The 15,307-nt window shown below is 42.8% G+C and overlaps 1 protein-coding gene and 1 long non-coding RNA gene across 7 annotated transcripts in view; both read left to right on the forward strand.

Annotated features, from left to right (window-relative positions):
* The first annotated feature begins 634 nt into the window (after nt 1-634).
* Nucleotides 635-15,307, forward strand: part of UBE2Q2 (ubiquitin conjugating enzyme E2 Q2) — a 54,868-nt gene continuing 40,195 nt past the window's right edge. For 2 of the 6 annotated variants that reach the window (XM_052806928.1, XM_052806932.1), the window contains exon 1: nt 643-1,121. In XM_052806928.1, the coding sequence (XP_052662888.1) occupies nt 936-1,121 (186 nt within the window). In that variant the 5' untranslated portion in view covers nt 643-935. Of the gene's footprint in view, nt 1,122-15,307 lie in introns of all 6 variants that reach the window. The other 4 variants (XM_052806933.1, XM_052806931.1, XM_052806930.1 and 1 more) reach the window with 4 other exon arrangements.
* LOC128150598 (uncharacterized) lies at nt 2,057-6,780 on the forward strand. The gene is made up of 3 exons (XR_008238112.1): nt 2,057-3,822; nt 3,946-4,053; nt 4,283-6,780. It is a non-coding gene; the product is annotated as an uncharacterized LOC128150598 (long non-coding RNA).

Raw genomic sequence — 15,307 nt, forward strand, 5'->3', positions numbered from 1 at the left:
TGCTTCCTGGTGCTTTTTCTTGGGGGTGAAACGTTGTACAAACGATTACAGGGGAACTTAAATGCGACACTAACACTTTTCCTTGGCCTCTGTATTGCTGCTTTCCAGCCTGCAGAGATCAACACCAGGTTTTATTTGTACCGATCCGTCACAAGTGTCGGGACAGGAATTCCTGGTTTATGTCGGCGGACGTCTAGGAGTCCTGGAGGACTGACAAGGACTCCGAGCTGACAAGCGCAAAACACAAGCTGCAGTTTTTCCTCGGCAAAATAAAAGCGCGGTGAGGAAGGCGGACCGCGTGCCCTTCGGCGGGGCTGAGCAGTAGAAGAGAAGGGAGAAACACGGGTAAGCAGGTCCCCGCGTTTCGGCACCCGGCTGGCCGGGAGCGGGGGGGGGGCGGAGGGCTCCGAGCCGGGGCAGCAGAAGGGGCAGCGCCCGGGCAGGGGTTGGGGCAGGCGGGCGGGCAGCGGGGGCCGGTCGCGGCGCTGACCGAGGGCGCTGGGGCGGTCGCGGGGAAGGCGGGCGGCGGCCCCGGGGGGGAGGAGCGGGGGGCCGGCCCGGCCCTGCTGTGCGTGTGTCCCGGGAGCGGGGCCGGCCTAGCGGGAGGAGGGCAGGGCGAGGGCGGGGCGGCTGGCGGGCCTGGCCCAGCCCGCCGGGGAGGAAGGGGAAGGGAAGGGGGAGCGGGCTGCGCTGTTGCCCTTTTAAGCGAGCGAGTGGGTGCAGGAGGCTGGTACAAAGGGGGCTGCCGCCGCGCTCGCCGTCCCCCCCGCCGGCTGGGGCTGCCCCGGCCCCCCCCCCCCCGCCCTCTCGCCATCTTCCGCCCCGCAGGCGCGGCCGGGGCCAGGGTCGGGCCGGGCTGAGGCGGAGGGAGGCGGCGGCAGCAGCAGCAGAGCGGGCTGAGGCGGCGCAGGCCCGGGCCCGGAGATGAGGCCAGGATGTCGGTGTCAGGGCTCAAGGCCGAGCTGAAGTTCCTCGAGTCCATCTTCGACAAGGACCACGAGCGCTTCCGCATCGTCTCCTGGAAGCTGGACGAGCTCCACTGCCAGTTCGTGCTCCTGCCGCCGCCGCCGGGTTCCAGCCCGCAGCCGCCGCCGCCGCTCACCATCCACTGCAACATCACGGTGCGGGGGCCGGGGGCGGCGGGGGAGGGCCCGGGCACGGCCCGCCCTCGCCATTGTCTGCGGGGCGCGGGGAGGGGGCGCAGCCGCCGCCGCCGCGGGGGTGACTCAGCACCGGGGGGGGGGGGGACGGGACGGGACCGGGACCCGGACCCCTCCGCCCGCCGCGGGGGGCCGGGGGGGGGGGGGCGCTGCCGAGGCGCCTGGGCCCGCTTCCCCCCCGTGGCTCTGTGTTTCCTTCCCCCCCCGTCTCCGCCGCCACCGTAACAAAAGTTAGGGAGCGGCCTCGCCTCCCCGCCGAGGCGGCGGGGGCTCCTCCGGGGGAGCCGCGGCGGCGGGTGCGGGGGAAGGACGCGGGCCGGCGCGCCGCCTGCCGCCGCCTGCTTCGGGGCCGGGAGCCGCGAGCCGGAACAAAGGGCGGCCGGGCCCGGGCAGCGGGGAGAGAGTCCCCGGGCCGGCTCCCCGCCGCGGGGCCATCCCCCGGGGCAGCGGAAGGGCGACGGGGAGAGCGGAGTGGCCCTCTCTCCCTCCCTGCCTGCCTCCCCCGTCCCTGCGGCCTCTCGGCGAGGCAGCCGGGAGTGTTTTCCTCCCTGCCCCGAGAGGTGGGAAGCCCGGGAGGGAGGCGGAGGGCGAGCGCTTTACTGAGTGCGCCACACCGCCGCGGCCTGGAGCCGGGCGGCCCGCCCTGACCCGGGCGGGGAAACGCCGCACGGGCGGGCCTGGGTGGCGGCGGGCCTTCCCCCCGTGGGGGTCAGCCCCTGAGGCTGAGCGGCGGCGAGAAGGACGGGGAAACTTTTAGTTCTTGCCGTGGTGGAGGGATAAAACAGTGCCTCTGGTCTCCTGCCGAGTAGTTGTTTTGTCATAGCGGTAGCGTTTAAACTTGTGAAGGGGGTACGAGCAGCCTTGTCGAATCTGAGGGGCTTCTGCCCGCGGTTTGTTTTGGCATTTCTCATTTCTGGCTTTGGGGTTTGGTGTCGTGTCGTCGTCCCCTGCCCTCGCCCCTTAAATTCGTTGGGGTTTGTTTGTTTGTTTTAAACGAGTAGGAGGGAAGCAGAATAAAATGTTCAGTGTTGTGTGCCGTGGTGAAAATCCTCTGTGTTTTAAAAAGTTTAGGGCTTAAACTTGCCGAAGGATTTGAATACATTGGCATCTGTGAGTCGTCTACAGGAAAGTGCTGGAGGTTCATTTTTGTTGGACTGGTTGTCATTATAAACGAATTTAAATGCCGTATTGAGATTCAGCTTAAGAGTATTGAGAAATTTTGGCTGGGTGAAAATAGGGTTAGTACATTTGGGTTTGAGGAAGGTAAGCTCTAGAGCTTTTTTCATCTTCTGCCTGTAAAAGGGTAAAAGTTTCAAACAGATAGTGTGGAGGTAGAAACATGCATGTAAGTGTAAATATTTGAGTACTGAAAGATGAAAATGTGCATGCGAACCAGGCAAATCTAATAATCTTGATCAGATCCTTACTTGCTGTAAAATAACTTTATGAAATTAAAGGAGACTTGTTAAGAGGATCTTTCAGGTTCTACAGTTAATTGTCATGAGAAATCAGTTTTGTGGTCATGGGACAGGTGTTTGTTTTACCAGACAGTTGTATATACTTGTAAGATGTAAGATGTTCTATATGGTAAAATAAGCAAGATGCTTTGGTGTTCTTGTTTTTAGACATGACCTATCAAGTGACTTCCTTTAAATGTTTTTTTGTTTCTTTGTTTTTATTCAGTAGAGAGCATTTAATTGCTGAGAAGTCTGGCTGTTTCTTTCCCTACAACATGATCTATTTCATCAGTCTCTCTCTAAAGAGTAAAATAAAAGGTTTGGTGATTGTGCACCCTCAGTTGCCAGTTGAATTCTTTGTCAAGTGACAGCTAACAGGGAAGCCAGTAGTAAGGCCTGAATTTTTTGGTGCCTTGGAGTTGTGCTGTGGTGTATATCTACTTCTGAGGCTGCTTTTGTTGTAGCTACTTTTGATAGTAATTCCTTCTTAACTTGCAAAGAAATATGTCCACTTGTAGGCCTTTGGTTGAGGTGTGTCTGAGTAAGCAAGAAACAGGCTTAGGTCACTCTTGGCATTTTTATGTATTAATGAGGAAACAGTGTCTGCAATCTGCTATTACAGTCACTTGCCCTAAAGGTCAAGAGGTCTTTGGTGCGCCATTCGAATTGTGGCACACAAACTGGCAAAAAGAACAGGAAAAGAGCTGTTTCAAACCTTAGAGCCGAGACTTCTGCTTTGAAAAAAGGCTGTGTCTAGGCTTCTTGAAACTTCTGTTTCACAGTTGTCCGTGAGCAGCTTGATGCTTTCCAATGGTCGCTAATTTTTGGCTCTTTGAGGTAGGGGGCTATCTTCCCCATGTGTTAAAAATAAATGGGAGAGGGCAACCTGAGATACAGAGGTGGCTCTCTTGAAGCAAGTGGGCAGCAGGTGGCAGAGCCAAAAAGAGAAGGCTGACCTCTGGACTTCTGTCCTAGTTTTTTGACACAAGTGTTAGAACTCAAAGTATGACAAAAGTGATTTATTCTTCTTCCCCTCCCCTTCCCCTGAATTGAGTCTCTTGGCTCTGACTCCTAATTCCCTCCAGGTCTTTTTATGTAGGTACTGTAAACTAGAAGAGCATAAGTCTTGTTTACTGTGCTTCAGTGGATCTGCAGGTACTGTGGGAACTGGAACTTCAAATGGTGGTATTAGCAAGTAAAAGCTGGTAAGGCTATAAAGTTGTTGGTAAATATGTTTTCTTGGGGAGATTCACCCTCTGCATCAGAAGCTGCTTAGTGCTCTAGATCTGTAGTGCAAATACATAACTTTAGCTGTTTGCTTCTTTTAGCCAATTTAACCCCTACAATACTGATCAAGCCAGGATATTTCCCTTACTCAACAAGAGCTTACAGTAGATTGTGCGTTTGGATGCTCAAGAATTCTGTTAAGGGGAAGAGTAAGTACAAAGCTCAGTAATCACTTTTTTCTTTGTGGTTCTGTTTGGGTACCTCAATATTTTACCTAAAATGAAAGCTGTCTAGCAGTGTGTACAGATGCTAAAGTTACTGGATGGAGAAAAAACTGCTAGGGAAGGAAGTTTCCAATAGCTTCTGCACTAAGTCTGAAAAGAGACCCGATAACTAAGTTGCTCTGATCTTCACAATGGATCTCTTTCTTTTCTCCAGTCTAGAGAGAGAAGGCAGAGGAAAGAGGAAACGTCCTCCTGGAGAGCTGAGGGAGAATGTCTGCTTAGGAACTGCATGGGTCTCCACGAGTTTCCTAGACTAAATTCCACAGCTTGATTAGAAGTCTGCCCTGGAATTCCTCACTGAGATGATTTTCTGATTGTCTGCAGTATGAATTTGTAGAACTGTCAAAGTTAAGCATTTGCTGCAGCATCCTAGGAGTGGTCTACCTGTGATACTGAGCAGTGCTTGAAATGAAAGGAAGATGTATTTTACTCGGTAGCTTTTCTGTTTCATAAAGTGACAGGCAAGCTTTGTCCAAGTCTGTCCTTCATGATTTCTGGTAGTGACCCATATTGGAACTTAAATGGTTAATCAGATTATTTTAAGAGAGGCACTTCAGGGTGGAGTCATCCCTGTCAGAAACATTGCTGCTTATTCCTGAGAACTGTCTAATTATTGAACTTGTTCAGGCTGTGTACCTTCACATTCCCATTTTGTTATGCCAGCAGCAGTGTCTCCATTGTGGAGTCTTATTTCTGTTTTTCTCAGGTTTCCTTTTTATTTAACAGCAGTATTCCAATTAATCAAGTTCAATAAGCCAGTGTCCTTTACAAAGTATTTGTATTTTTCCTGGTCCTGTTCCGCATGTTTTTTGAAATGGTATCAAAACAGTGGCCTTACCTAGAGGAGTGTGTTTATTGATTGTGACTTTAGGTAAGTGTCTTTCCATGCAACTTGTAGTTTCAGTTTGGTACCTTATCAGACTTTTGTCATAGTATTCCAAAGGGTATGTTAGAATTATTCAATCTTTTCCTTGTTACTGCAGGAGAAAGGACTGATTTGGATTGCTGTAAGCATCTTGTATTTTCTGTATAATCTCTTCAGAGAGAAACTGGATATTAATATATCTCCACCCGTACACAAGACTACTATTGAAATTCTGTGTCCTCAAGTAGCACTTGCAGGTAGAACAGGGTTTGTGCCAGCTCTGAGCGGGAGCAGATTTTGCCCCAAACAGGGGGCTCTGATGTGCAGGGGTATCCTTCACACATTAACAATTCAATTCAGCTGGTATGGCTGACTCCAGTATACTCTTGCTTCTCTGTTGGAAAGAAGTATCTTCTGCTTTCACTGAAAAATACCCTGCTGCTAAATCGGACTTAGAAGCTGCTATGAAAGGCTTGAAAAGGTTGCTGTCTACAGATAACTGCAATTGATGGGAGAAGACTTTATTTTCCCTTCTAAACCAGAATCGATGAAAAGATATTACCTATGAAGCTTTTGACAAGTTGGGTATGTACAGGAAGTGAGTGTTTTAGAACGTGCAATAGTTCTTCAAAGGTGTAAGACTTTAATATTAAAAGCACTCCTCGCTAATTCCTAGACAGCTGATAACCTTTTAAAAAGGTTATTTGTACACAGAACTAACCACACAATGAATGAGGCGTTCAGTTCAAACCACAGATTTTTTTTTTTTTAGATCACTAGACATTCTGTAGTGAGGTCAAGACCTTTGTCTTGCAGCATATGGATACCAGGACTAAAGAAAAGCATACACAGCTTTATCTTCACAATATTTACTTTTCTAACTTGAAGTAGACATACTTGGTGTTTTAAAAAAAGGCACTCAAGTAACTATTTTCAAATATAACTTAGGCAGTAGAAATTGAGAAGTTTAGTCTTGTTTTATTTAGCAAACCAAAATTAAGCAAACAAACAAACAAAAATACTAGAGGAGTTAGGATTTTAACTTCTCTTTGTATGCCAAGACTGTAATTGGAGAAAGAATATTGCAAAAAGGAGTAGGGGGAAACTTTTGTGTCTGGAAGACACAAGACCTTACTTTCTGACACCACAGCTTAATTGTGCTGTGTGTGAAAGGCTGTAACCAGTACTTCAGGACTTTGCAGGCAGTTGTTCTGTCCCCTCCATAATGTATGAAGTGCTCCTAAAATATCCTTGAAAGCCACAATGGCGGGCTTCAAATATAAATACTAGCTTATGTTGAGGTTTTAATGTACAGGAAATTGCACTTATTTGAAATGGGTTACTCATGTGAGTTAATGATACAATAGTTTCTGAACTGGGACTGTTGTGGACCTCAGAAGAGCTCTCCCTGCACTTTGATAATTAAAAGAAGTTGTATAAAAAGAATTATATTCTTTTTACTCAGCATGCTTCCTCATGTTAACTGTTCAGGAGGTTTTTGTAAAAGACTGGAAGATACCTGGTAATTTTTGTATGTTTCTTCATCTTCACTAGTTTTTCAGAGACTAACTTAGAGTAGGGCTACTTTGTAACAGGGATTTGCTGGTATGTGATGGTTGCCTTTGATTTGTGTTGCCAGTGAAATTTACTTTGTGTCAAAATTGGAGTAGTGGTAGTTGGCCTTGCCAGAGAGCTTTCTTATGCTACAAGAAGCAAGAGAATGTACTGCTAATCTTGATCCCCCCCCCCCCCCCCTTGGGGGGCTGGGGGTGGAGGGGTGATGGGTGCAGGGCATGCTAAGATTTTGGCTTTTTTTGTCAAAGCTTTTTATGAATGAAATGAGAAAAAAAAGGGAGTAGTGTAGAAAGTGTGTTCTATTCTGGAAAATAAGGTTGCACTTCCAAATTTATCATGGCAGTCTGTCTACAAAGGAACTTTGTAAAATCAGATGTTATTAATGGAGTTGATCAAGTTTGTTCCCAAAAAAGAATAACTTCATTCTGTCAGACTTATGCAGACTAGAATGACTCTGCAGGTGTTTTTTCTGTGTTATGCCAGGTGATACTGTGTATTGATGACATGTTGATATTCCTCAACATGAATTAAAAATTACGATTGCTAGGAAGAACAAAGTATGATTGTGTCCTGTGCGCTCTGTAATACTGCTGTTGCTTGCAGACCAGCAAAGGCTATGTGCCTTGTGAGGTGGCCAAAATTGAGTTTACTGGATTAAGGACCTGGCTGGCATGTAAAAATTCTTTACTGGGTTATTGTTAATCTGGATCATTTCCCAGTCTGGTTCACTGCGTGGCTGCACAAAACAGCTGTACCGTCACAACAGAGGGCATAGGAATGAGTGAGTGCTGGGGAAGACTGCTGAAGCCAGCATTGCCAACAGAGAGCTGCTTGCCAAGCTCTGGCTGAGTCTGCAGCAGCACTTGGGTTCGCTCCTGTGTGGAATATCCGAGCCGGCATCAGTCCAGTGGGCCTACGTGAGTGCCTGGTTTGTTACAGTTACAGCTAAAGAGAGACAACTGGACCAGACTAACTGGAAGTAGTTTGTTTGTTTACTTGTAAAATCAAATTCCTTTCAGGAGAATGGAAGATACAAAGATGGAGACAGTTCTTTAAATAGTTTTATTTAAAAAAAGACAGGGCAAAACTGGATAGGAACAAATGTTTGTAGAAGCTGATTAACAGAAACAACTACTATTTTAGTTATGCCTCTGTGGACCACTGTTCAGTACTGTCAGGTTGTTTGCCTTTATGTGGTTTTGAAAGGTTAATAAACCCCTGAATTCTTGGCTGAAGTTGTATGGGCTTTTTTCTTTTTTTCTGGTTTTTTTCTTTTTTTCTTTCTCTCTTTTCTCCCCTTTTTTTTTTCTTTAGACTATGAATGGTAATATGTCATTTTTAAGAGATGTGATAGTTTATGATTTAGTAAGCATTCCACTGTATTTCTTCAGCTGCAAGCTCTGTAGGAGAAGTGAAAATGACCTGTCACCAGTTGATAGAAGACAGCTGGAAAATGAAATGACTGATTATAGTAAGGAGAGGATATCTAACATTTAGATCTTATATCAGCCTGCCTGTATTCAGTACAGTTGAAGCTAATATGATCAGAATAGTTCTCAGTTGATCTTTGCTGGAAACAAGCATACCAGTTAAAGTGTGTATTACTGATTTGTTGCTTCCAGCTGTGATCTTTAAGTGTGGTATTAAAATAATGACCTTACATGTTTTGTTTCTTTTTTGTTATCTCATGCATACAAGCCATCCTGGTGTATTAAGTACTGTAGAGCAGTTAGTGCGTGGTTTCTTGAGATTTAGTTTGGACTGTATTCTCCTTTCTCCCAGAGCTCTAATTTTTTTAACCCCCCCGAGAGAAAGAGTTCAATACGGTTGCAGATCTTGCAGTAGCTTCTTCAGTGTGTATTCAGAAAGGCAGAAACATAAGCTCTGTCAGAACTTGTATAGTGGTATTAGAAAAAAATTGAAGCGTTCCTGTGCAGTGGTGTTCAAGATACCACAGGCTTCCTTGAATTTTTGAAGTAGGAAATAACTGTGGTAAGAGTGTGGTATTTAACTTATTAATGGTAAACGTTGGTTGAACTCCATGGTACTGAAATTTTGCGTGTGGGGGACAAAGTTCCATCTAAATGGCTCTAATCTGAAGGCCAGTGACTTAAGCAGCAGTCAGGGCAGCTGCGTACGTGTTGCTCTGAAGGGAGAGCTTGGGAACCTGGCGGGTGGTGGCTGGAGTGGTACTTAGGTGTAAGAGCAGTAGAGCAGCAGGACCTCTGTTAGTAGTGGGTAAGAATGAAAAATCCTTGTGTCTGCAGATGTGTCTGGAGCACAGCAAGTTTGTAAAGAGAAAAGGCAGAAAAGAGGAGAGTTGTTCTCAGAGAGGGGGAAAGGGCACAGTGCCTTTGATGGAAGAGGGGCTGAGTGATTTGAACACTTGAAAGATGTAAATTCCTGAAGAAGAATGAAGAGGAGAACATGCTGGATTTCTGAGTGACAGCAGAAGTGACATCAGGCTTTGCATGCTGTGGAGTAACCGTCTAAGTGATAAAGGCAAGAGCAGGTCTGCTAGGAAACTTCTTTTTCAAGTTATGTCAGGGAGAGAGTGACATGTTGCAACTTATTTAAAACCACTTCTTCAGTTCTAGCCATATTAGAAGGCATTTCTTGCTACTCTGTATTTGTGACACTAATGTTGATGATACCTTTCTGAATGTACTTGTCTGTATAGTTGCAGAAGTAGGCGATTAATAACTCTTGATGATTAGAACGAGTTGATAATTTGTTTCAAGTAACTGGACTTACTTCAGGAATTTAGGCACATAAGATACTGTGCTGCTGGTAAAGAAAGAGCGTTGGAGAGACAGATTTGCAAAATAGCTATCTCTTTAGTGCGTGTGTCTAGCTGCTTATTAGATAAACCATTGCCAGCTTGAGTGTATGAATAATGCACGCATTAAAGAAGAGAACCCCTTGTGGCTGGGGGCTCTAAAACAACCATCCTCTGACAACTGTCAAGACAAGCGTACAAGCACACAGTGGGTTTTTTGTGTGTGAGGAGCAAGATAGGTTGATCCAACTGCTGCGAGGTGCTATGGTAAAAATCTGGATTCTAGTCTCAGCTCTACAACCTGCTTCCTGATAAGCAAGTCAGTCTTCGGTGATGATGTGTTCTTTGCTCAATTTTCAGTGTGGATGATCTGTAACCTTATTTGTTGCCATTAATAGTATTGGCAAAGGAATGTTCCTTAGCTCACTTAACTGGGTTGGTCCTCAACAACAGTTTTCATTTTCAGAGACTACACACTGCTCTTTGAACAACTGTCACTTGCTATGCTGTTAGCTAAATCATGCTTAGTTTTAACTTAAGAGTTGTGCTTGAGCAACAGTACGTTAGCATTAGGTGGATTTTACTTTGGGTCCATACAAAATGTTAAGAGTGTTTGTCTTTTCTGTGAATTTCTTTGAATGGATAGATGGCATGCTGCATTACGATGATGACCTGGAAAATAAAATGTTGCTTCACAGTGAAGATCAATAACTATGTTTTTAATCAGAGAAGTGCCTTTTTTGCTTTTATGCTCAAAGTTTGTATTTTAATTTTATGTAGTTGTGTTATACTGGATGACAAGTAGCCTGCTGCATTCTATTTGGTAAGGGGAGTGGATGAGGTTGTGACAACTTATGAGAGAGCCTGATAAACCTATTTTTCCAAGGGTAATGTGCATTTTCACGTATCAGAATTGGCAATTGGGACGTTTTGTGTAGATTAAATAGTTCAAAGAGTGACTGGCTGTAAAAACCTGACCGTAAGATGTGTGAGAACTATGATACCACATCTGCATTCACATTTGTGACCATTTGAAGTCATATTTTGTGCCTTTGCTACTTTGGTTTTATGTGTTCTGGCTTCTTCTAAGGTAATGATGTTTAAGCAGCAAGAGATTTAAATGTGTGTACCTGGATAGAGACATGGAAGTAAAACACAGAAGTAGCTTAGATTATTTCACAAACTTTGAAATTACCGGCCTCTTGTATGTGCCTGTTTGAAAGCAGCATTTGCTTAAGTCTTTTCCAGGATTTTTTTTTTCCTTAAAATGTTCTTTTCTGTCTTAGCTTTATCTAAAGTAAAAAAGTTAAAAGATGCATAATAATTTCAACATAATTCTATGGGCCTGGGTTGAACAAATGAATTTGTGCAGATGAAGCTGCAAATCACAGGCTTCTTGGGTTTTGGAACAATTTTTACGCAAGTGAATTGCCATTGACATACTGTCCCTGTTCATACTTATGTAGCTATGCTGTGGTCACCATCTTATGAATATTGGCACTTGCAGATGCTGCTGAATGTGTATATTGCAAAAACTGTTCCATAATCGAGGCTTTCAGTTAATTTAAAAACATGCTGTAGTCCATGTGCACTTGAACTGAAAGTGGCTGTAGAAGGTGCAAAGTGGCAGACCATTGCATGTGTGTCTGTAAAAGCCTGATGTGTGACGGGAGGGGAACTGCTTTGCTCTGCCCAAGAGGATGTCTGTTGTGAAGACAAAAGTAATGTCCATAATCATTCTGTATTCTCTTTACAGAAACATTTCCTTGTGGTTACTTTTGTGGTAGCCTTCTGCAATCAGCAGAACTTGTTTGTACAGAGAACTGTATTTATTTTTGTTTGGGACAATTTCTGATTGTAGAATGAATTTTACAGGCACCTATAGAGTTGTGGTTTGTTACGGTCTTTTTGTTCCGTGAGGCACACGCCTTTGACCCTGCCTTCTCTAACATGGCTGTATTTAATAACATAAACAAATCTAAAACAAGATACTCTGCTACACTTGCCTCATTCCCTGGAGAGTGTGTGGGAGAAGAAAACCATGACCCTGTTAGTTGTGTTGTTTTAATACGTTCCTGAAGGTATTCAGTTCTGCAGTGATAAGCATATTAGCAGAACCTACACAGAACAGGATTATGGGATTCTTTCACCTACCTCCTGTAAAGGTGCGAGATAATGAAGCTCTTGCAGTCTCCAGGGGTCTGACCAAAGCATGCTGCTTCATCTGGGATTGTCTTGTATAGGCTGTAGTTGTCAAGACAGTCATTAAACTTGAGGGTAGAATTGCAGTAATTTTCTATGTTTAAGAGAGATATGTTTATTTTAGTCAGTTGAACTTGGTGTCTTGCCAAATATATGAGTTGTAGTAAGTATTCTCACTGAACTGAGCATGTCAGGCTTTGACTTCAGGAAGAGTGTAAGAAAATTAAAGCTAATACAAGCTTGCTTTCTGTGGTATAGAAACAGTTAAAGATCTCTGTTTAACTGAACTCCAGTGAATAAAAGATATTGTTCTGTTTATATGTATTGAGCAAGATAATAGTATGTTGTATACAATGTTAAAATTCAAAAGAAAAAGCAGGTTGAAAATTTCCCCTTGTTCAGTAGAGGTGAGTAAAATTCACTTTGCTTTCTCCCTACCCCCAATATTAAATTTTATTTTTAAACACCCCCACCCCCCCAGCATACACTTGTCCTTTAGAACTCTGGATCACCGAACTGTTAGGTTCTTCAAGAAATGACAGTTATTTCATATGTAAAAGTGCCAATTTTTACTTGAACTTGGAAATGTTAGAATATTGTAATATGTTCCATGACTCATTCAGTCTGTACAACAGAGCAAATGATGATGTCTGGACGTTTGAAAATACCAAGTTTTGGGGTTTCAGTAACTTGAGGTTTCTGGGAAATAGTTTTATTGAAGTTTCAAAAAACCTGAGTTGAAAGTGACCCTTCATGCTTTCTTCTTTATTTAATTATTGTAGAGAATGGGAGGGGAGGGCAGATGACAGTCTGCTGACTTTTAAAGGTTCTTAGTCTGTAGATTTCACGGGTACTCAAGTACCTAGTGGTAGAAAATGCTTACTTGCATCTTAAGCTGCCTTTGGAAAATTTGGCCACTAATAATGGGAAGCAGTCTGTCAGTTGTGTAATCACAACTAATACTCTTTTAAGGAGATGTAAGTACTAGTGTCTTACGGTCATCAAGCTAAACTTTAGCTTTAAGAATATCTTCTCAATTACTGATTTTTTTGTTAGTATTAATTCTGGGGTTTTTTGTTTGTTTTCATCTAAAGGCAGGCTGACACAGGTGAAAAATTCATAAGTAGTGAATGATTGACTAACAATTGCAAATAATATGTACTAAATTGTAGCTAATTGTGTAGTTTAATCTTCAGTGTTTTTTTGAATGTTCATGTAGGATGTGTATATGATCCCTAACCAGTGGGACTTGATTTTATTTTTTAAAAAAACTAATTCTGCTATTTAATTCAAATAAACAAACTTGGTAGCATCAAGGTGTCTGCTGAGGGAAAGCCATCTATGATTTGAGATCAATTACCTGATGTGTGGTTATAGCTGCAAATGTATTTACCTTGAAAAGACTGCATTAGCCCTCTGAAATGTCTTGTTACATTAGGATTTACTTCATTACCAAGATTTGTGTCAGCTAGAATGGTCCCTTGCTGGCCTTCTCAAAGCAATTAAGCTGTTTAAAAGATCTGGAGTTTGACATTCTGTTGTTTGGAAGTAAAGGAGGATGGACAAAAAATTTTGGGACTGAGAAGATAGAAGTTAGAAGTGCTGTTATGAAAATCAGCTAAGTTTTAGTTGTAGTTGCTGTAAAAAGAACAGAACTAGGTTCTGTCAATGATGGAGATTTTGCAAAAACTTAGAAACAGAAAAGAAATAAAATTGGTTGAATTTTGTTCAGCCAGTATGGAGTTTAAAAGAAAAAAACACTTTTTCAATCTAAGATGATCTGGAAATTAAAGAAAATGAAGAACTGTCAGCATGTAATTGCAATTTTAAATCATAATGCTGAAGGTGGGTGTTTAAATGTGTTTTCCTACCATTTGGCCATGATAAAATGGCTGTGTTGTCTACAAGGAGATGTGGTTACTCTAGTACCTCATAGCAAAGTGTGTGTACAGGTTGTTCTAATCTTAGGAATGTGAGCAAGATGTGTTGTTTTAATTTAGGAACTTCACAATTTCAACAATATTGGAGCAATTTAGAAATAGCTCGTTTAAAAGTCTCTTACTAACATCAAAATTGTGACGCTGTAGCTTTACAGAACAGGATAAAGATTATATAACATTGCAAGTAAAACAGCCTTATTGTTAAGGATGAGAAAGCTTAGATAGGATATACTTAGATGACAGATCTCTACCCAGGAAAAGCTGTCTTAATGTATGTGTTCCTGGTATGTTCTGTCACTTTTTTGCTGCTTTTTTTGGTAAGCAAAGTTGTTAGTAAAATGTAAGTAGACCCTCTTACAGAGGATGCAATGGAATGTCTGAACAGTGAGATTCTGTGTGTATTCTTCTAATACACTGTGGTTTTCCAAAATGATTTGATAGGTTTTGAAATTGTTCCAGTGGCAGGAGTGCGGGGCTTTATTCTCTTTGTATTTTGTGTGTTTATTAGTAGGCTAAATTATTTTTGCTGCATTCTGTTACAGCAGCTACAGAAGCGTTCGTGTTGACAAAGCTCCCAATCTGTCCTGGTGTTAATACAAAGACTCTCTAGAAGTGATGATCCCATGAATTGTAATTGTATCTGGGTTGGCTGTAAACATCCAGCCTTTGTCCTCAAGCCTCAGTACATGCTAGGTGTGATGTCATCTCAGTGTGTCATGTCTTACTGAGCAATTGCATTAGCTTTCCAAGCTGTATAGCATGCATTAGCTTGTGAAAGCTGCCCAAGTCTAAGCATTGTAGCCTTTGCCTCTTGTGATGAATTTTTGCTTTTATTTGTAGAGAGCAGGAAAATGTCATGTTACAGAAAAGATCTCAAGCACTTAATATGGGTGATACCTGTGCAGCTAAGCTAGATTATACAAAATCAAAGTATGTCAGCTGTGGAGTGAAAGGCCCAAAATAATGTTGGGTTTTTTTAGCCACTGAGAATGAATAGTAAAATAACTGATATTTTAGGGTTCCTCTCATGGAATGTTGTCTTCGTATTTGAGAAGCTTGTGCTCCTTACATGGCATAACAACTCAAACCCATCTCTCCTCTCTATAGGGTGCAGATACGGAAGAAAAAGTTGACTTAATTCTCTCAACAGAATTAGCTCATGTGAAGTTAGTTGTTTGACCTTACAAACCACAAGCTTAGTTTTTCATTGCATGCTATCTGTTACGAACTCGTGAGCTTGCTTTATCTCAAGATCAGAATGTTTGAAGTTTGTATGTGAATTCTGTATTTCAAAATACAGTGACTCATATCCGCGTGAAACTCAGCTGTTCCAAAAATATGGATTACTTATAGATCTAGAGAAACTTAGTGCCATTTATGTTTTTTAAGTTAAATGAACATATTTATTGGTAAGTCTGAAGAATTAAAAAGTGTTGCAACAAACTGGAAGTTTGATTGAACTTGTATTTTAATATTAAGCATCTGTTGTGAAAAAGTTGGAATATGCAATTAAATATCCATATTCTAAAATTTGAAATCTTTTCTGATACAGTTGAGTGAATATACTCACACAGTGTTTAAGAAAAGCCTTTCTGATAAATGCATTGCTCCCATTCATGTTTCAAAAGCTAAAGCAGACTAAAAATTTGAATATTTAATCATTTTTGGGGTATAGTTATTCATAGGTACTATACACTAATAATGCAGGCAGTATCAAATCCCAGTATGTTTTCTCACATACAGCAGGACTTGCTTTCATTGCAAAAAATGGAATGAGTTGGAATGAGAGCAAAGAATGAGGAAGGACTGTCATTCAGT

The sequence above is a fragment of the Harpia harpyja genome, chromosome 14, assembly GCF_026419915.1.
Source record: "Harpia harpyja isolate bHarHar1 chromosome 14, bHarHar1 primary haplotype, whole genome shotgun sequence".
Taxonomy (NCBI): Eukaryota; Metazoa; Chordata; class Aves; order Accipitriformes; family Accipitridae; genus Harpia; species Harpia harpyja.